We start from the raw sequence: 19,147 nt of genomic DNA, 5'->3' as shown, positions 1-19,147 counted from the left end.
AGGTGAAGTCCCTGTCTGGTAAGTATGCATTTGTTTATAAAATAAATCAAAGAAAGCGTATAAACCCTCTTTAAAAAGAAAAAGAAACCTTTACCTTTTAAAAGTGGAAGTTTGTTCCCAGCAAAGCACTTGCTAACTAAAAGACTGAGTAAATACATCTCTTGACTATTCATTCTAGACATTCGAGAAGATAAAAATTCTAGTGCTAATAAACTTGGTCGTACACATTTAAACCCTTTATAGAATGTAATTATTTCTCCTACACAGGAAACATTGCTTAATAAATACATATTACATCAATTAGAATTACAAAAGAATACTTACTGGGAAAATAAGGGATTCAAAACTTGCATTAGTTGATATATAATACAATAAGCTTACTAAGGCTTTTTGTTCTTTTATTATATTTTTTTAGAGACAGGAAGAAAAATCCCACTCAACCGAGCCACCCAGGTGCCCTATCCTTTTTGCTTTTTTTAAATACATTGCATCCCACTGTTTTGCTGAAGGGGAATTTTTTAAGTGATTCCTAGCCATTTTTCCTAAAACCCAAAGACAAAATTTTTGCATGCATTTTTTTACTTCTAGAGTGAGGGATATCTGTTCTGACCTATCCAGCACCTCTTTCCTCAGTAATTCCACTTTGGGAAGATTATTCTGGAGTCCGAAAAACAAAAAGTTTGTGTCCAAAAGCATTCATCGTGGCATTATTTACACTGGTGAAAAATGGAACAGAATAGGTGTACTGCAATGGAAGAATTGGTTAAACTGGTACACCCTTATCATGTATTACCAAGTCATTAAAAGTCATATTTTCCCAGAACATTTAATAGCACAGGAAAGTCATTGTGTTGGGTAGAGGGGGAAAAAAGATACAAAAACTATCCTGTATAATGCATCAAAACTCATTAAGTTATATTATAAAATGGTGCATTTCGCTGCGTGTAAACAAAATAGGAAACGCTATCTTTTAGATAGTATGAGGCTCAAATATAAACCAGAGCTTCTCAAACTTGCACTTACGAATCCACTAGAGATCTTGTTAAACTGCAGATTCTGATTCAGTAGGCCTGGAGTGAGGTCTGAAGTTGTGTTACTAGTAATTTCCCCAAGTGATGTCAGTGCTGCTGTTTGGAGAGCCTACTTGGAAAAGCAAAGGTGTAGAGTACATATCAGTGCTCCTCCGTGTGTGTGTGCTCCCTGGACCAGCAGGATTAGCATGACCTGAGAGCTTGCTACAAATTCAAATTATCAGGCCCACTCCAGAACCGGGTGATTTAAAAGCGCCTGTTTTAAAAAGCGCTCCGTTAATTCTGATGCAAACTGAAGTTTGAGACCAAATGCTATGTGCACTGAAAGGCCAACTGCAAGTTGCAGCAAACCGTCATCTGCTTTTATTTGGATAATGAGATCTGGGTGATCTCATTTTCTTCTTTGCATCTTCCTATAGTTCACAAAAATAGTCAGTGTTACATGGTTTTATTCGAAATGAAAATAACTATAATTTTTTTTCAGGTTTTTAAAGTAATAAATGGGCTCCAGTTCTAAAATGATGCTGAACTTGTACTACGCCAGGAATCGATCTCAGGTGTTTCTTACCGATGGGCCGCCCGCACCATTGCAAATCTGAGGAGGGTGTCCGCAAGCTGTGTTGAAAAACTGTGTGGCGGTTAATTGTAGGTGTCAACTTGACTGGGTTAAGGATGCCCAGATAGCCTGTAAAATATTACTGAGTGTGTCTCTTAGGGTGTCTCCAGAACAAATTAGCATTTGAATCAGTAGACTGGGTAAAGATCACCATTACCAATGCGGATGGGCACCATCCAATCCGCTGAGAACCTAAATAGAACTGTTCAGCGGGTGGGGGCAGACCTGGGGGAACTAGTTTCTCTGAATCCCCACCTCCGCGGAGAAAGCGATTAAGTGGTGCAGCTCTGCGACAATGTGGGTTAAATTCCCCTTTACTGGATGTAAGGCCACCTACCGGGGAGAAAAAACTACATTTCCCAGCCTTCCTTGCGGAAGGTCATCCTGGCCAATGATAATTGAGCAGTCGGTCACATGGCAGCTTCCGGGACTTTCTGAGAGAGCCGTTTTTGCACAAATTTGTCCCGCCTTCGTCCCTTCCTCCATCTGCTGCCTAGAATGCGGCGGAGGAGGAATGGTGAAGGACGAGGACCACACCCAGGGAGGAGTTTGGAAGGAGCCTGCACCCCCAAGGACTTTGAGGCACAGAGCTGCCCCTCCTCCCTGAACAGCCCATCGCCCTCCTCCTTTTGTGTGAGAGGGAAACCAGCTTCTCTTGTTTAAGCCACGGTTTAGTAGCTGTGCTGTTACAGCCGAACCTAATCTTAAATAATTATAGAGCCAAGGGAGGAGGGAAGGCCTGAAGGGGAAGCAGGTCCCCGTGAGTGATAAAACCGCAGAGCCTGAGGGGTCTATTGGGAACCACAGGCTGAGGGCGGGGAGAAGAGAGAGGAGCGGGGACAACCTGTGAACCGAAGGTCACCTGTCCGGAGGATTTGCAGGCCTGGAAAGAGTTTGAAGGGTCAGACACTGTGCAGCGGAGGGGGAAGGGGGGACGGGGAATGCTCCAGAGTAATCAGAAGCCAACACGGGCCGGGAATGCTCCAGAGTAATCAGAAGCCAACACAACCACGCATCTGACTCCCTCACCTTTCCCACCCAGGCCGAGGGGGAAGGTGAGGGAGGAATTTTACCGTTAACCCGTTTGGGGGTTTTCATTTCTACCCAGGACTAGACATTCTGATTACCGATCTCAGACCAAATCAGCCACTTAAGTGATCACTAGCTTTAGAGGAGACCAGAGTTAGCAAATGAGGCAGAGTGAGCTCACCGTCTTGGGGCAGAGATGGTCTGCCCCGTCCGCAACCCTCCCACCCCAACCTTCACCCACCCAGCCTCTACCACGTGCCAGGAACTGTTCTAGGTGCTGACACGGGACAGTGAGCAGGGCACCTCGTGGAGCATACATGCTAATGGAGGAGATGGGTGCTACAAGGGATACAATTTTTAAATAACCAAGTATGTTATGTAGTGATCAGTGCAAAGGAAATAAAGCTGAGAAAGGGGATAGGAAGTAGGGGGTTAAATTCCCGTTAGGAAGGTTAGGGAAGGCCTCACTAAAAGGCAACATTTCCGTAAAGACTAAAAAATGTTAGAAATTTTTTTGTTTTTGTTTTTTGTTTTTTTTGGTATTTTTAATGACTGAAACAAAACAAACTTAAAACCGCAGCTTCTGGAAGAACCATTTGTTCTTGCCGGTCTTGTACCTCTCCTCGAACTTGACCTTGGCCTCCCGTCGGGCCTTGCGTTTAAGAGCAGGGTCTCTGAAGACATCCTTGTTGACAACAGTTTTGTCCAAGGGGATATCCACAGAGTACCTTGTGGGCATGAGGTGATTGTAGTTATAAACTTTCACAAAAGACTTGATCTTTGACCTCTTGGCGATTTTCTTCTTGCCCATGGCAGCTGTCACTTTGCGGGGATAGCGGTCAATTCCAGCCACCAGAGCGTGGCTGTAGGGACGGTCTGAGGTGCCATCATCGATGTTCTTCACGATGACCGCCTTGCGTCCGGAGTAGCGTCCGGCCAGGACCAGCACCACCTTCCCGGGTTTCATGAATTTGCCCATCTCGACACCAGCTACCCGAGCCAACTGGGTGGCTCAGTTGGTTGGGCGCCTCTTGATTTCAGCTCGGGTCATGATCTCACAGTTCGTGAATTCAAGCCCTGAGTCAGTGGGAGCCTGCTTGGGATTCTCTCGTTCTCTCTCTCTCTCTCCCTCATGCGCAGTCTCTCAAAATATATAAATGAACTTTAAAAAGAAAATGTTAGAGGGGCACGGGGAGAGAAAATACAGCCATGTGTTGATGATGTCACTTACTGGGTACAACCATGTAGTGCCTGCATATGTGTGTCTATGTGTGACAGAATGGGAATTGGCTCCCCAGCCCCCACAGGGTAGAGTGAAGTGTCTGGGACAGAGATTGAATATGAAACTGGGCAGGATGGGCCTCTCAGCCCAGCTCAAGACCTTAAGTATGGCCAAGAATGGGGCCATGTGTCACCAGCCCTGGGCAGCATCAGTGACACCTCCTCTCAGTCTGGACAGCGCTATTTGGGAAGGAGGACGGGCTCCGGAGATTGTACAGTCTCCTGTGTCTGGCCTGTGGCATCAGGGATTGTGGACAGCATGTGGCCATGCTCCTGCCTCACCCTAGCCCACTACCTCTGCCATTTTCCATTCCCCCAAAAGCACACAGATCTGATGGGGTTTTTCCAGGCTGGGCCAGTGTCCTCACCCAGCAGGGGCTGTGAGGACAGGGCAGGGACCATTCGTGGACAGTCAGGAGAGATGAGGTGTGTCCCTGAGCCCCCATGGCTGGGGCTGGGGGTCGGGGGTCGGGGAGCAGCTTTGCCAGGAGCAGGCAGAGGTGAGGGTTGGGAAAGTCAGCCATACCCCCACCCCACATCCTGTTTTTGGAATGTGGGGCCCCAGCATGTGCTTTCCTTTGGACTTTGTCCAAGGCAGTGTCTCCCCACCCAGGTCCACTCCCAAGGGAACCCTGCATGACAGTGCGGAGGGTTCCCCACCACATCCATCATTAACCGAGGGTTTTTCCAGGCTGGGCTGGACCCCTGAGCCAGTGTAGGTGAAGGGCACATTTCCCACCCCTCCCTGAAATCAGGCCAGGGGGTCCCTGTCAACACATGGAAAACTATACAGGCCCCCATGGCTGACGGGGAAAGGAAATGTCATGGAGGGGGAGGTTCTTGGCCTCCCCACTCAGAGAGGGGCAGGCGTGTCTGGGCCCACCAGACCCAACCAAAGCCCTGGGGATGGTCAGGCCCCGGAACACCACCTGGGAAGCCCAGCCAAGCTAGAGTGAGAACAGTTCCATGAGGGGCTTAAGCACATAGGCTCCCAACCCATCAAGCCAGGCATGAGACGGGAACTGGCTATTTACTTGCTGTGTGGGCAAGTGGCTTAGACCCTCCCAGTCTCAGCTTCCCTCCTGCCAGGGTCATCAAGAGGATGCAATGAGCTGATTTGTGTGATCGGCTCGGCGCAAGGCCTGGTCCAGAGCGGGTGTACAGGGGAAGGGGAATGGTGTGCGGGTGGGGCAGATTCCTAGAAAGGCCTAGAGGCGACAAACAAGATGTCTCAACCTGAGGGTGTCCCCTCCTCAGCCACTCAGATCACCACACATCATCCTAACTCTTCCCCTAAGGGATAGCTTCTCCTGCCACCTAGAGTTGTAGAATGTGATTCAGAGCCTTACGAGGGCAGAGAAGTCCTTCTATTCATTTTTCACATTATAAAATAACATGCTTATTAGAATAAATCTGGAAATTATAGAAAAGCAGAAAGAAAGCAAAAGCTTTTATTTAACCACCAGTGCTGAACACTCTTGATGCCTTAATGGTTTCCATGTGGGATTCTTTCCTGGGCACAGGTTGTCTTTGTTCTCCATAATATGGTTGGGACCTTAGCATTAAGACAAGGAAACTTGGGGGTCAGACAGTGCAGCCTCCTCAGCTGACAAGCCAGGAGACTGGGCTCAGAAGAGCTCAGTGACTTGCCTAAGGCCAGTAGTGGCAGAGGTGGAACCAGATCTACTGAGATCTGCTGCCCCCAACGCTAGCACCAAACCCTCCTCCAGCCCTGAAGACTGCCTTCGAAGGTGACAGTTGCTAGTGGATCTAGGCCTTCCAGTTTGGGGGAGTCTGTTCCATGGGCTTCCGTAGAGTCCCCCTCCCTCAAAAGGGGTGTGGCTCTGGTTAACCCCCACCCCCATTTCCAGAAGGAGACACAGCAGGTGGGATGGGGGGAGGGTGGGTAAGGGATAGAAAGGGAGGGCTGCAAAGCCCAGCAAGGGGCATGGCTTTGTGTACGTTCCCAAGGGTGGAGCCAACCGACAGGGCCACCCTGTCCCTTTAAGAGAAGGGGGAGAGCAAGCCCCTCTCGGCTATTCTGTCCTGTCATCTATCCTGGCCAAACCCAAAAGGGAAAATGAAAGAGGGCCCGGGAGAGTAACAGGTCCCAGCCATCTCCCAGGATCCGTCCCTCAGCTCTAACACCTCAGCTCCAGCCACAGGGTGAGTGGTGTCAGGCTGGGGTCCGGTGGCACGGGGAGCCTGTGGGGCCTGCGTGAGTGTGTTGGGGAGGTTCTCTGGAGATGTGGGAGGCTGGAAGCAGAGGGACACCATGGAGGAGATCGGAGATGGCTGGGCCACTCAGGAGTGGGATGGCAGGGGACCCCTAGAACAAGGGATAATGACAGAGTTATGGAACTCCCCATTCTGAGAGGAGTTCACTGCAGTAAGAAGGGCAGGAGAAATGGTGGGCAGAGAAGGAAGGAGGTGAGGTCCCTCTGGGTCTGCTGGCTCCCACCTCTCCCAGGTTAAGTTGGGTCTGGACTCCCCGGTTGGAGGTACCACGGTTGCCCATGGAAAGCATCCTTGGGCACGTAAGGGCACCGCTGGGCTTCTGGTTCTACAATGCAGTCGGTCTGGCCCTGCCGATGTCAAGTTGATTCCCTACGGATATAGACTCTGGAGGAGCATGGGGTCCAACCAAGCAGGCCCGTGGGGGTCTGGCTAGAGCACCAGGGTGGGGCTCCTCCCCAGCACCTTCTCCCCAAGGAGAAAGACACCCACAGTTGAGAATCTCCTAACCCCTCCTGCCCCCGGCCCCTTGCTGACTCCCTCGTTCCCACAAAATCCCAGCTAAACCCAGGCCTAACTGAGCCCCTGCCTCACCCCAAGTTAGAGGAGGGCTAGCTAACCTCACCCCATGGGCTGGGGGGCTGGGGGGGGGGCGCTGATCGGTAGCCTCTGACACCGGTCCCCCCCAACCCCCGTGTCCCCAGCGCCATGGGGGAGTGGGCGTTCCTGGGCTCGCTGCTGGACGCCGTGCAGCTGCAGTCGCCGCTCGTGGGCCGCCTGTGGCTGGTGGTCATGCTGATCTTCCGCATCCTGGTGCTGGCCACGGTGGGCGGCGCCGTGTTCGAGGACGAGCAGGAGGAGTTCGTGTGCAACACGCTGCAGCCCGGCTGCCGCCAGACCTGCTACGACCGCGCCTTCCCGGTCTCCCACTACCGCTTCTGGCTCTTCCACATCCTGCTGCTCTCGGCGCCCCCCGTGCTCTTCGTCATCTACTCGGTGCACCGCGCCGGCAAGCAGGCGGGCGGCGCGGACGATGGGCCCGGGCCGCCCCCGCGCCGCCGCTGCTACCTGCTGAGCGTGGCGCTGCGCCTGCTGGCCGAGCTGGCCTTCCTGGCGGGCCAGGCGCTGCTCTACGGCTTCCGCGTGGCCCCGCACTTCGCGTGCGCCGGCCCTCCGTGCCCGCACACCGTGGACTGCTTCGTGAGCCGGCCCACCGAGAAGACCGTCTTCGTGCTCTTCTACTTCGCCGTGGGGCTGCTCTCGGCGCTGCTCAGCGTGGCCGAGCTGGGCCACCTGCTCTGGAAGGGCCGCCCGCGCGCAGGGCGCCGTCGCCAGGCGGCAGAGCGCGACGGCCGCCGCCACCGCGCGCACCCCGACCCCTGCGGCCCCCCCGCCTACCCGCACCCGGCGCCGGCCAGCGACAGCGAGGGCGGCAGCGGCCACAGCAAGGCGTCCCTGGCCACGGTCCGCCAGGACCTGGCCATCTAGAGGCGGGCCGCGGGTGCTTCCTGGAGAACTGTCCCCGGGACCCTGCCCTGCAGCGTCCCCAGCACTTCCCGAGTGCGCCGGGTTGAGTGGGGGCCCCGTAGATTGAACTGTGGCAGGTCCTTGTTGCCCTGATCCAGGTGGCAGGGGGGAGGCCTGGGGCTGAGAGAACGTGCACAGGAGGAGGGCACCGCAGAGCCGGAAGGGGAGGTGCAGGTGGTGCCCAGAAAAAGTACTTGTGATACCAGCCTCCGGAGGGCCTCTCCTTGTTGGGGCTGAGGCCTGGCCTCTGTGTGGGCTCCCTGTGTGTGGCCACACACCGCACATATGTGTGGTATGAGCTGCGTGTACGCATGCACATGTAAAACCTGTGTGAGCTCTTTGCGTGCGTGCACGTGAGCCGTGTGTGTACGTGTGTGTACATCCTATGTGGGCTCTCTGTGTGTGCATGTGTATTCCCTGTAGGTCTGCGTCTGTGCAGGCATCTGTATGCCCTGTGTGAGCCGCGTGTGCGTGTGTGTATGAGAGACAGAGAGAGATCTCTGATATGTACCGGGTGGGTGGTCAGGACCCAGTGCCAGCAGCAGCCACACTGACTCCCTCCCTACCTGCAGGGGCGTTGCAGGAAGGTCTCCCCTCTTAACCGAGCCCACAGAGAGAGGAGGCTGGCACCCCTTCACGCTGGGCAGGCCTCAGTGCGGTAGGGCTTGTGGATACCACCCACACTCAACCTTGTGGCCTGGGCAGTGGCCAAGCCCTCCCTTTGGTGGAGGTAGAGTAGGGGTTGGCGGTAGGGTCAGAGGGCAGGACTCTTTTCTAGATTCACCCCCTCACCCTGCTGCTGTTCCCCCCCAGTCCATAAACTCGGCTAAGTCCCTGCTGACCTCAAAAGAAAGCTGCCCTGAAACGTGCCCTGGCCCTGCATTTCCCTGTAGCCACCACCCTCTTCTCTCCTCTGAGAGTATAAAGAGCCACCTACATGGCCACCTCTGGTCCTGCTCCTGTCTCTTCTCTGTCCCCATCTGTCTTCCTCCCTCTCCACCCCAGTGGGGCTGCTCTCCGTAAGATCACCCAGGCCCTAAGTGACATCCAGGGGCCACCATGTGACTGCACCCTGGACTTTGTTCAACCCCCCTGAGCAGGCTGCTGCGACCCGCTCTGCCTGATTTTCTCCTGCGTCCTTGGCCCTTCCCTCTTTGTCCTCCTTTCCTTGCGCTCTTCTTCCTGGAAACCCCTGCCTGCACTGCGCACAGCAGCCAGAGGGGTCTTTCTAAATAGTCCTCCTTAGGCCCCCAGGGGCTCCCTGTCATCAGGGTAAGTCAAGCACCTGAATGAGCCTTCTGAAGTCTTGCCCTCTCCTGGCCCTGCCTCACCCTTGCTGCACGGGCTTCCTAACCATACTGACTTTTCTCTTCCTACAGACACAGTGACCAATTTCCTTCCAGATGTTTGAACGTGCTGTTTCTTTGCCTGGAGCAGCCTCTTTCTGCAGCACCCCCCTCCCCACCCTAGCTAATACCTACCTGCCTTTCAGTCTCATTTGGAAATAAATAGATCCTTTTCCTAATGGCCCCCTCCCCCAAGTCAGAGCTAGATCACCACGGCACCCTTGCTTCTCCAGACAGAGCATTTCTGCTGAATGGCATTACTTGCTCCTCCACCAATGGACCCAGAGTCGTGCTTAGTAAAATATGTTGATAAGGAACCCAAGGCGTCCCAGAGGCCCAAACACTTATCCTTGCTCACGGTGTGCAATAGTGTCTCTCTGATGTTGATCAGTCAGGTGTGCAAAGCCTGGATCTCCAACAAACTCAGATGTGGATACACAGCTGTTCTCCGGATGGATTCGTTCAAGAAATATTTGTTGAGCACATACTATATGCCAGACTACGTTCGAGATCAGCACCGTTCAATAGAAATAGGATGTGAGCCACATGTGTAATTTCAGATATTCCATTAGCCACATTAAAAAGTAAAAGGAAACACATGAAATTAATTTTAATAATATATGTTCTTTAACCCAGCATATCCAAAATACTATTTCAACACATCATCAATATGAAAAAAGCATTAAGGAGATATTTTATATTCTTTTTTTTTTTTTTTTTTTTTTTTTTTACTAAGTCTTTGAAATCTGGTGTATATTTTATGCTTGGAGCACATCTGGATTTGGACCAGCCACATTTCTGGACTCAGTCACCACATATGGCTAGTGACTGCTGTACTGAACAGAGCAGATCCAGATGTTGGGCTCCAGTGGGCAACAGAACCTGCCCTCATGAAGCTTACAAAGCAGGCAATAAATATAGCACATACTGCCAGATATCACTCAGAGTAAGGGCAGACAGTGACTATCCCTGAGGAGTGACACTGGAACAGAATGTAGCAAAGAGCTAGCCATGAAGCTGGCTCTGGGAAGAGCATTCCTGGTGGAGGGGCTGGCAAGTGCAAAGGCCCTGAGGCAGAAATATGCTGGGGTGTTTGAGGCCAGCAAGGAGGCCATTGTGGCTGGAGTGGAATGAGGGATGGGAGTGTGGCACCAACACCTCAAATGCAACCCAACTGCCTTAGTTCCCTTCTCAGTGCTGGTATCTCCATCCACCCAGGCCACCTGCACCCACTACTGCCGAAGGCTGTCTTCTGCCCACCTCCCATGTCCTGTCAACCACCTAGTCCCATTTTACCACCGAAGCATTTCCTCCCTCTACCACTCTCATCCCTCCAGGCGCTGACCAGGGTCAGCCTTGTCACCAGTGGCCGGAATTGCTCCCACAGCTTCTCTGCTCCCTGCAATTCCAGTCCAAACGGCTCACTCTCTGGCTTGAGATCCTTCACTCCCATTGCCTTCTCGGTCAAGTCCAGCTCCTGAACCGGCCCTAGCCTGAGCCCATCCCAGCCTCTCCAACTCATTTCTTCCAACATTCCAACCAAAATGGTTAAAGCACAGAGCTGGTGACAGTTTCTGGTCACATGAAGCTATTTATCACCTCTGTGTCCCAGCTGGCTAACTCCTTCCCTTACACCTAATTTAGCTGGGAGCTGGGACACCTCTTCCAGGAAGCCTTCTGAAATTTGTCCCAGGCCTGGTTAAATGCCCTGAGCTCCCATAGACCCAAGACTTAGTCACAGCTTTTCCCAGCTTGTACCCCAGTCAGCATCCTTCAGTCAGTCTCCCTGACGGTGCAAAGCACATGTCAGCAAGGATCAGACCCCACAGCAGGGGTTCTCACCTGGGGGCAGTTTCTCCCCCCAGGGGACATTTGGCAATGTCTGCAGACATATTAGTTTGTCACAGCTGGGGGGAAGGTGCAACTAGCATCTAGGGGCAGAAGCCAGGGATGCTACTAAAACCCTACAATGCACAGGACAGCCCCTCACGACAAAAGAATCCCTGGGCCCAAAATGTCACTTGTGCCATAGCTGAACTGTGAGCCCCTGAGGACAACCTCAAGCCCCAACATCAAAGATACAACTCCAAGCGGGCATTTTATAAATGTGGGGCCACTGCTACAGTTGTCAAAATGAAGGCAATCCTGTTGGCATTTGGTAGGCAGGGGCTAGAAGTGCCAAGATGCCCTCCTACAACACGCACCACACGTGGGGGCACCTGGCTGCCTCAGAGCATGTGACTCTTGATTTGGGTTTTTTTTTTTTAATGTTCATTTATTTTTGAGAGAGAGCTTGCTCGTGTGCACAAGTGGGGGAAGGGGAGAGAGAGAGGGAGAGAGAGCATGGAGGAGGTGCAGAGAGATCTGTGCTGACAGCAGAGAACCCGAGGCAAGGCTTGAACTCACAAACTGTGAGATGATGACCTGTGCCAAAGTCGGACGCTCAACCAACGAAGCCACCCAGGCACCCCTGATTTCAAGATTGTGACTTGGAGGTTGTGACTTAGAGCCCCAAGTTGGGTGTAGAGATTACTTTTTAAAAAAAGGGAGGGGTGCCTGGGTGGCTCAGTCGGTTAAGCGGCTGACTTCGGCTCAGGTCATGATCTCGCGGTCCGTGAGTTCGAGCCCCGCGTTGGGCTCTGTGCTGACAGCTCAGAGCCTGGAGCCTGTTTCCGATTCTGTGTCTCCCTCTCTCTGACCCTCCCCCGTTCATGCTCTGTCTCTCTCTGTCTCAAAAATAAACTTTAAAAAAATATTTAAAAAATTAAAAAATAAAAATAAAAAATAAAAAAAGGGAGAGAGAAAAGAAATTTCACACATGACTTTAGAATGACCCACTGGATGGTCACATAGTGAAAAGCCTCTCCATAACTACCTGAGCCCAAAACCTGATTCTGTTTCACAAGTAAAACCTTAGGGTTGTGGTTGGGGATTTTGTGTGTGTGTGTGTGTGTGTGGTTTTATTATACATTGGCAGCTTTTATTTCAACATTACTCATACTCTTTAAGTTTCCTGGGCTTCTTAGGGCACCTGGGTGGCTCAGTTAAGCATCTGACTTTGGCTCAAGTCATGATCTCACAGTTCGTGAGTTCAAGCTCTGCTTCCGGTTCTGCATTGGCACCGTGGAGCCTGCTTGGGATTCTGTCTTCCACGTTCTTTGCCCTTCCCCCGCTTGCTATCTCTGTCTGAAAATAAATAAAAACTTTACAGAAGAAAAAAAGTGGAAGGAATCGAAGGACAATGTCCTATCTGCTATGCAGTTGTGTCCAAGTATTAACGTACTGAAATTCATAGTCCTTCCCCTTCATTTCTCCTTTACAATACAGCGTGATAGCATAGTGATTTTTGTAAATCACGTGGATAGGTATGTTATGTTAAACTTCTGTCAGATTCATGAAGAAAATGTTAGAAAATATTTGCTGGAGGAAGAGAACCTTGGCCTCCACGTGCACGGTGACTGCCCAGATGGCCAGATAAGTAGGGGGCTGCCGCCACCTGGTGGCTGAAGTAGAAATGGCAGGCAGACTCCCACGGAAGGAACTCTTTCTGCCCAGGAATCTCTTCCTGTCCAGGCGCCCTAACCCACCCCAGACACAGCTTCCACTGCCACCTCCCTGGAACCCTCAGACCTGTGCTCGATGCTTCTTTGGGGGCAAGATTCCAGGCAAGACCTCTGGGTGAGAGGTGGGAGCCCTGAGTACTGGTCCCCCATCAGCCGTGAATTCGCTGTGATCCTGGGCAAGGGCACTGCTCTCTCTGGGCCTTGATGTGTAGAGTGTGAAGCGTGGACAAACTTGGTCTCTGATGATCCTACAGGACTGCCACACTTGATCCTCTCAACCAGGAGCATCCATGGTCTCCTGCAACCTGTCCTCTGTGCCTCCTGCCTACAGAGTGACTTTAGGGGTAGGCAGGGGAGGGCAGGACAGTCCTTCTTGGAGGCACAGGGATGGACTAGTTTTCTAATCTTCCATCCAAATCTGTGTTGTTAGCTTGCCAGGAGCTCCTGACCCAAGTGCCCATGCCAACTGCCACCTCTGAAGGTCAAGTGCAAATTAGAGCTCCTCTGCCACTTAGGGACCCTCAGACCCAACCTCTGGCTTCCAGGGGCTCAGGACTCTGCAGGCAGGAGCTGGCTTCCTCCTTCAGACAGATTGCCAGAGAGCTGGGGCTGGCTTCCTCCCTCAAACTGGGGACTCCCTGCAGGTGGGAACCATTTCTCCTCTGCCCTCCCCACCTTCAGACTGGAGCTCCCTGACACGGGCTGTGTGGACCCCTAGACAGAGGGCTTCCCAAGGGCAGGCCTATCTTGCTCCACCAAAAACCCCAGCACAGCAAGGCAGGCTCCGAAGGCAGCTTGCCCCCTGGTGCTCATACCTGGCCCCCGTCCCCAGTCCCTGCCCACACACCAAGAGAAGGCAGCGAGGCAGTGAGACTCTGAGGCATGTGTAGAATAAATATAACTTTATTCTTTATCCAGTAGATCTCAGTGGAAAGTCCAACAGTAACAGGTGCACCAGCGGGCTCTGGGGGGATGAGACCCCAACCCCGGGGCAAGGAGGGCAGGGCAGAGCCAGCTCCCCCAGCCGGGGGGTGCAGGGGGTGAGGGGAGGGGACCCCCTGTAGGCCCGTCCTGCGGGGCAAGGAGGGGGCACGGGTATGGGTGAGGGTGGGGCAGGCCAGGGAAACGGAGGAACTCGGGCCAAGTGTGTCTGTCCGCCCATCCGCTGTGTGTGTGTGTGTGTGTGTACACATGTGTGTGTCTGGGGGCCCTGTGGGCAGTGCTGGTGGCTGTGAGGCTGGGGGATGGGGCAGCTTGAACCCCTCGGCCAGCCCCTTCGCAGTGGGGGCTGGAGGGCTTCGATGATGTGAGCCCTGATGGGGAGGCAGCTCTGCCAAGGCCACAGGGCGGAGACACACACACGTGGATGTTCTGAGGACCCCCCCCCCTTGCTTTGTCCCTGCCCTGTCTCTCCTGGTGAGCCCCCTCCTTCTAGGGGCTGCCAGAAACGGTCCACGCCCAGTGGTTAGGCAGAGGGAGAAGGGGAGGGCAGATCTTGGAAAGTTAGTACTTCACAGTTTTAAAGAGAAAACTGAGGAGAAAATGGCTGGGGAGGAGGGCTAGGGAGTGCAGGGACATGGAGAGAGAGTGGGAGCCCCTTCTGAGCCGCTCCCCTCTCCCAGGACCCACCCCCCTCCAGCTCTGGATCCAGCTCCCCCCAATACACAGCACAGATTCCTTCAGTATAAATGTGCTTAAAATGAAAATTCTTATTAAAAAAATCAAAACCAAAAAAAAATTAAAATAAAAACAAAACCAGCGAGAATTAATACCTGGGGGTTGGTATGGCAGGGTATGTACAGGGGGAACCCCCCACCCCTGGCCCACCCCCTCTGTCACCAACCTAGGCAGGGGGGGGTTCCCGACCGGGGGGCAATGGCTTGCGGGTTCTGAGTATGGGGGAGCCAGGTCCTGGCGTTTGCTGGTGATGAAGATGTGGCAAGGGGGGCAGAGGGCTGTCTTGATGAACACCAGGCCCCCAGGCTCCATCCTGAGGCCCAGGACCAGGGGTCCTCACTCAGTTCATGACCTTGCCCCTGACATCAGCCCAGGCTGCAGGAGCAGGCAGTCCATCTGCACCTGGGCCTCCATCTGAAGAGTCGCCGCCTCCTCCCTCCTGTCCCCCAGGAAAGGGAGGACAGGTGGGGGGCAGGGCTGGTGGGGGTCGCATGGTTGGTAGAAAGGCAGAGAAAAGCCAGGGCGTGGGGTGAGGGCTGTGTCCACGGGGCACGGGCGGTCACGGGGAGTGGGCGGCCGGGCTGCTTCTGTTTGAGCTGGGGCTGAGGCTGGGGCTACAGCTGCCGGGGGCGGGGGCCAGGCCGCCCCCATCCCGCCCCCCGCCCCCTGGCTGTCCGCTCAGAGTGTCCAGGCCCTCGGAGTTCTCTAGCATTTCCTGGATGAGAGGTGGCATGGAGCCCGGGATCTCCATCTTCAGCGTGATCACCCGCTCAGCCCCTGCAGGAAAGGAGGAGCAGAGGTCAGCACCCCGGCCCCCGGCCCCCAGCCCCACAAAGCTCCAGGAGGGAGGGTGCAGGGGTGGGAGGACTGGTACTACCAGTATCAGCATCCAGTGTGGACCGAACTCAGGGCTCAGCTCTTTGACATAAGCCAGCTCTCCTAAGCCCCCAGGTCTAGGGGCAGCAGTGTTTCCAAACTCAGGCTCCAGGGTCAGACTGCCTGGGGTGGACACTGGGCCCCTTCCTAGGTGCTGTGTGTTACGAATTCTCCTACTGACACCTCAAAACAACTCTGTAAACACCATCATTATCCCCAGGGAAACTGAGGCTCAGAGCTGTTAAGTGACCTGCTCAAGAACACACACCCACAGGGTCTGGAGGCAGAGCCATGCCCTCAACCACCACGCAGAGGTGATGCTGCCACCTTAGAGCTCACAGGCAGGTCACCTGGGCACGGTGAAGTCCAGGTGAGTGGAGTGGGGCATCGTCCTGGGCACAAAGACGTGGCGTGTTGGCTCACACGTGGGGGGCCGGACTCTGGGCATGGGCCAGGTGTCGGGGTCCAGCCCTGGCAGACACACAGGGCATCCTTCCAGGTGCGGGAGCCTCACCCTTAGCACTGATGCTTCGCAGGTCCGTGATCTTCATCAGCATCTTGGGGAACATGTGGGGGCGGCTGGGCCTCCGTTTCCGCACATAGACCTTCAGCGCCTCCAGCAGCGGCTCCTGAAGCATGTCCACCCTGTCTGGCTGCTCCAGGTCCTGCCGGTCTGAGGAAGCAGATGCCCCCTGAGCAGCTGCCCCAGAGAAGCAAGGAACACAGCCGCGCTCCCAGCCTTGGCCACGGGAGGGCGTGCTTGTCCAGGCCACAGGCTAAGCGTCTCTGCTCCTGGGACCTTCCCCTACAAGGGCAGTGGCTGGAGCCTGTGCGGCTGTGAGAAAGGCTCCAAGAGGCTCTTAAATGTGAGAAGAACTGGGGTGGGGCTTGTCCAGGGTCCCCTCTGACAGCCCAATTTATAGGGATGTGTCCCCTGAACACAGGCGGTGCCGTCCTCAGGCAGAGGGAGGATGCCCAGGTAGGTCTCACTCCCACCCATCATTGTGGACACCAGCACAGTATGTCAAAACTCTTAACAATAAAATAATAACACACCCAACATTTACTGGGCCTTACTGTAGTCACACTGCGCCTTATTTATTACTCTCTTAATCCCCCCATCAACTTTATGAGGTGGAGACCATTACTGCCCCATTTTAAAGAAACGGGGGCTCAGTGAAGTTCAGCAACTGCTCAAGGTCACAAGCTGGCCAGGATTTGAACCTGGGTGGTCTGACCTTCAAGCCTTCACTCTTAAGCCCCCTAAGAGTGAGAACCAGAGTTCAGGTCTCCACTGCCACTCCCTTGCTTGTGTGACCGCAGACCAAATCCTGCCCCTCTGGGTTCTCAGTCTGCCCCTCTGAGAGGGGCCTGACAGAGGCCAAGGTCCCTTTCTGATCTGGCCCTAGGCTTCTCCCTGGGAAGAGACTCCGGGGGCTGCCCCACCACCCACCCTGGGCCTGACCCCCGCAGTCCCAGGCCCCCTGCCCACCTCCACAGATAAGACAGATGGCACTGAGAAGACCAGTCTCAGCATCATCCATCTCCAGGGGCAGCAGCTGGTTGGCAAATGCGAAGACCAGATCCGTGAGGGGGCCGAAGCCGGCATTGTGCATCTGGGTCCGGTTCAGGGTCAGCCCATCTGAGAAGGTCATTGTGTCCTGCTCGGGCGTGTACCGCGTGCAGATCCGCAGGATCTGGGTACAGAGGATGCACAGGTTCAGGGACTTGACCCATCCTTCCAGCACTTCCAGTACCAGCATCCCCCACAGGACCACCTGGCAGGTGGCCAACCTGTCGGACAGAACCTTCTAGAATCTTCTGCAATGATGGAAATGGCCTAGGTCTGCACTGTGCAAGTAGTAGCCACCAGCTACAATGTAGCCATTGGGCACTTGAAATGTGGTTAGTGAGACTGAAGAACTGAACGAAGTTTAATTTTAATTAAATTTAAAGAGCCACACACAGCAAGCAGCTACTGTAACAGACAGTGCAGATCTAGATCAGCTGATCTCCATCCACAAGAGAATTTAGAGGGAAACTAGAATTTTCAGGAGGCAAGGACCATAGCAGGTTTATGTCTACAGATCCTGGGACTGGGTACACAACAGAATTCCATAAATGTGTATCAGCTCCAACCATTCCAAACCCCGATCCAGATTTGAAACTCTTAAATCTGGGGCACGGGAACAGGAGACTACCCAGAGATGCCATACTCTGCTCCTTCTGCCCCACCCCCACCAGGAAGCTGTAAGCCTTGTCACCTCCCAGGTTCCCCTACCCTGGAAGTGGCCAAGAGGGGACAGGTGAGCAGAGCCCATCAGGGATGACGAGGAGAATTCTTTCAGCCTTGGCTTTGACAGTCCCCATCACACACATCCTGCCTCCAGCCTAGTCACCCTCTGCCCCACCAAATGCCCTGTAGTCTCCTGAACCCAGGTGGTCTCACACCCTCTTGGGCCTTTCATACCCTGCTCCTAAGTTAGGGCCCTCTCACATGCCCCTTCTACACAACCCCAAGATGCCCCCTCCTCTGGACGCCTTCCCTGGGGCCCAGCAGCCCTGACTCTCTCTCCCAAAAGGGAAGGGACAGCCCTCCCCCATCTCCAGCCAGCACTCAGCACGGTTTTATAACCTCTGTTTACATATCTGCTGCCTCCACCCACAGAAGGTTCTCAAGAGAGGGGCTGGTGTTGTGTTCACCTCTGTTCGTGAAACCCAGCTCAAGGCCTGGCCACACAGGGTCCTACGTGAAACTTTATTAGACTGAAGACATGGGCAGATGGGTGGTGGGGTGAAAGGTTCAGTGGAAAGATCAGGTGGGCGTGAATGGATGCGTGTCTAGGTGAATCGGTGAAGCATGGCACATCCAGATGCTGAGTGGCTAAGTGGACAGGTGGACACATGGGGGAAAGGAAGGGTGGACACCGGATGGTGGGCATTTGGATAGATGGATTCCAGATGTGTGTTTGGGAGGGTGGTTATTTGAGTGGCAGGACCTTCTCCAAGGACTCGGGGGCAGTGCCCGGGTGGGCAGGGTGCAGACCCTCACCAGGATGTCCAGGCAGGCAGCCTTGAGGAGGGTGATCTGGTCGGCAATGGTGAGGGTGGTAAAGCCGGGCAGTTGCTTGGCGAACTCCACAGTCTTAATGATGCACTTGGTGGAGAGTTCACTGAACTTGTCCCAGAGGTCAATGTCCAGAGAGACACGTTGCTCTGAGCTGTTGTTCTGGGAGGGACGGGAGACAGTGAGGGCCTTCTCCTCATGTACCCCTTCTCAGCCTGGCTCCACTGCCCCCACAGGCCTGCCCTCCACCCACTTCACTTCCTGAGAGCCCCAGAATCAGGAGGCAGCAGGAGGAAGGAGAAGAGGGGAAGGGAGGACACGGAGGCCCAGGCAGGGGTGAGGAGGGGCGAGATGGGCCCCATGGCACTGGGTGCACCCCACCCTGCCAGGCCGGGGGAAACCATACCGTAGTGTATTTGCCCAGCTGGCAGAGGGCGGGGAAGGTCTCCTGGTGCGCTTTGCGCACCTTCTCGATGAGCTCCCCAACCTCGGGCGTCAGCGTGTAGCTCTCCGAGCACTCAGGCTTGGGCGCCTCCTTCTTCTTCTTGTTTCTGTCGTTCCTCACAGCTGTGGAGGGCAGAGGCCGGGGTTACAGCAGGTGCAGGTAGTGGCCCATTCCTGCCTGAGCTCCTCCCACCAGACAGAACCACTGGCTGCCAAGGAAGTCACCCAGCCAGGCCCGGCGCAGGCGCACAGGAGCGCACTCACGCGAGTGCACATGTGAATGCGCACATACGAGTGCACAGGCAGGTAAGGTCCCAGCACACGGCCCACCCCTCCACACCCACCTGACCCACACGCCAAGTCCTGCCCCAGCACGTGACCACAGCGCACACACCCCTTGGCCAGCCTGTGTCCCCTGTACTCCTACACAGCCACACCAGCCCACACTCCAAGTG

At 54.3% G+C, this 19,147-nt stretch overlaps 3 protein-coding genes across 8 annotated transcripts in view; 1 reads left to right on the top strand and 2 right to left on the bottom strand.

Moving 5' to 3' along the window:
* Nucleotides 1–3,187: 3,187 nt before the first annotated feature.
* LOC122485505 (60S ribosomal protein L27) lies at nt 3,188–3,677 on the bottom strand. The gene has a single exon (XM_043584370.1). It carries the CDS (start codon nt 3,653–3,655, stop codon nt 3,245–3,247), a length of 411 nt encoding a protein of 136 aa, XP_043440305.1. The 5' UTR covers nt 3,656–3,677; the 3' UTR covers nt 3,188–3,244.
* Nucleotides 3,678–5,388: 1,711 nt separating this feature from the next.
* GJD3 (gap junction protein delta 3) lies at nt 5,389–9,664 on the top strand. Its single transcript, XM_043584369.1, has one exon. The coding sequence runs from the start codon at nt 6,901–6,903 to the stop codon at nt 7,678–7,680; it is 780 nt and encodes a 259-aa protein (XP_043440304.1). The 5' UTR covers nt 5,389–6,900; the 3' UTR covers nt 7,681–9,664.
* Nucleotides 9,665–14,317: 4,653 nt separating this feature from the next.
* The window catches only part of RARA (retinoic acid receptor alpha), a 43,668-nt gene continuing 38,838 nt past the window's right edge, over nt 14,318–19,147 (bottom strand). For all 6 annotated transcript variants that reach the window (XM_043584358.1, XM_043584359.1, XM_043584357.1 and 3 more), the window contains 5 exons: nt 18,655–18,815; nt 18,234–18,410; nt 16,674–16,878; nt 15,696–15,854; nt 14,318–15,082 (listed from right to left, as the gene is read on the bottom strand). In XM_043584358.1, coding sequence (XP_043440293.1) covers nt 14,865–15,082; nt 15,696–15,854; nt 16,674–16,878; nt 18,234–18,410; nt 18,655–18,815 — 920 coding nt within the window. In that variant the 3' untranslated portion in view covers nt 14,318–14,864. The remainder of the gene's footprint in view (nt 15,083–15,695; nt 15,855–16,673; nt 16,879–18,233; nt 18,411–18,654; nt 18,816–19,147) is intronic.

This window comes from Prionailurus bengalensis, chromosome E1, assembly GCF_016509475.1.
Source record: "Prionailurus bengalensis isolate Pbe53 chromosome E1, Fcat_Pben_1.1_paternal_pri, whole genome shotgun sequence".
Lineage (NCBI taxonomy): Eukaryota > Metazoa > Chordata > Mammalia > Carnivora > Felidae > Prionailurus > Prionailurus bengalensis.
The sequence above is the reverse complement of the archived record's forward strand: the minus strand, read 5'-3'. Positions and strand labels throughout refer to the sequence as shown.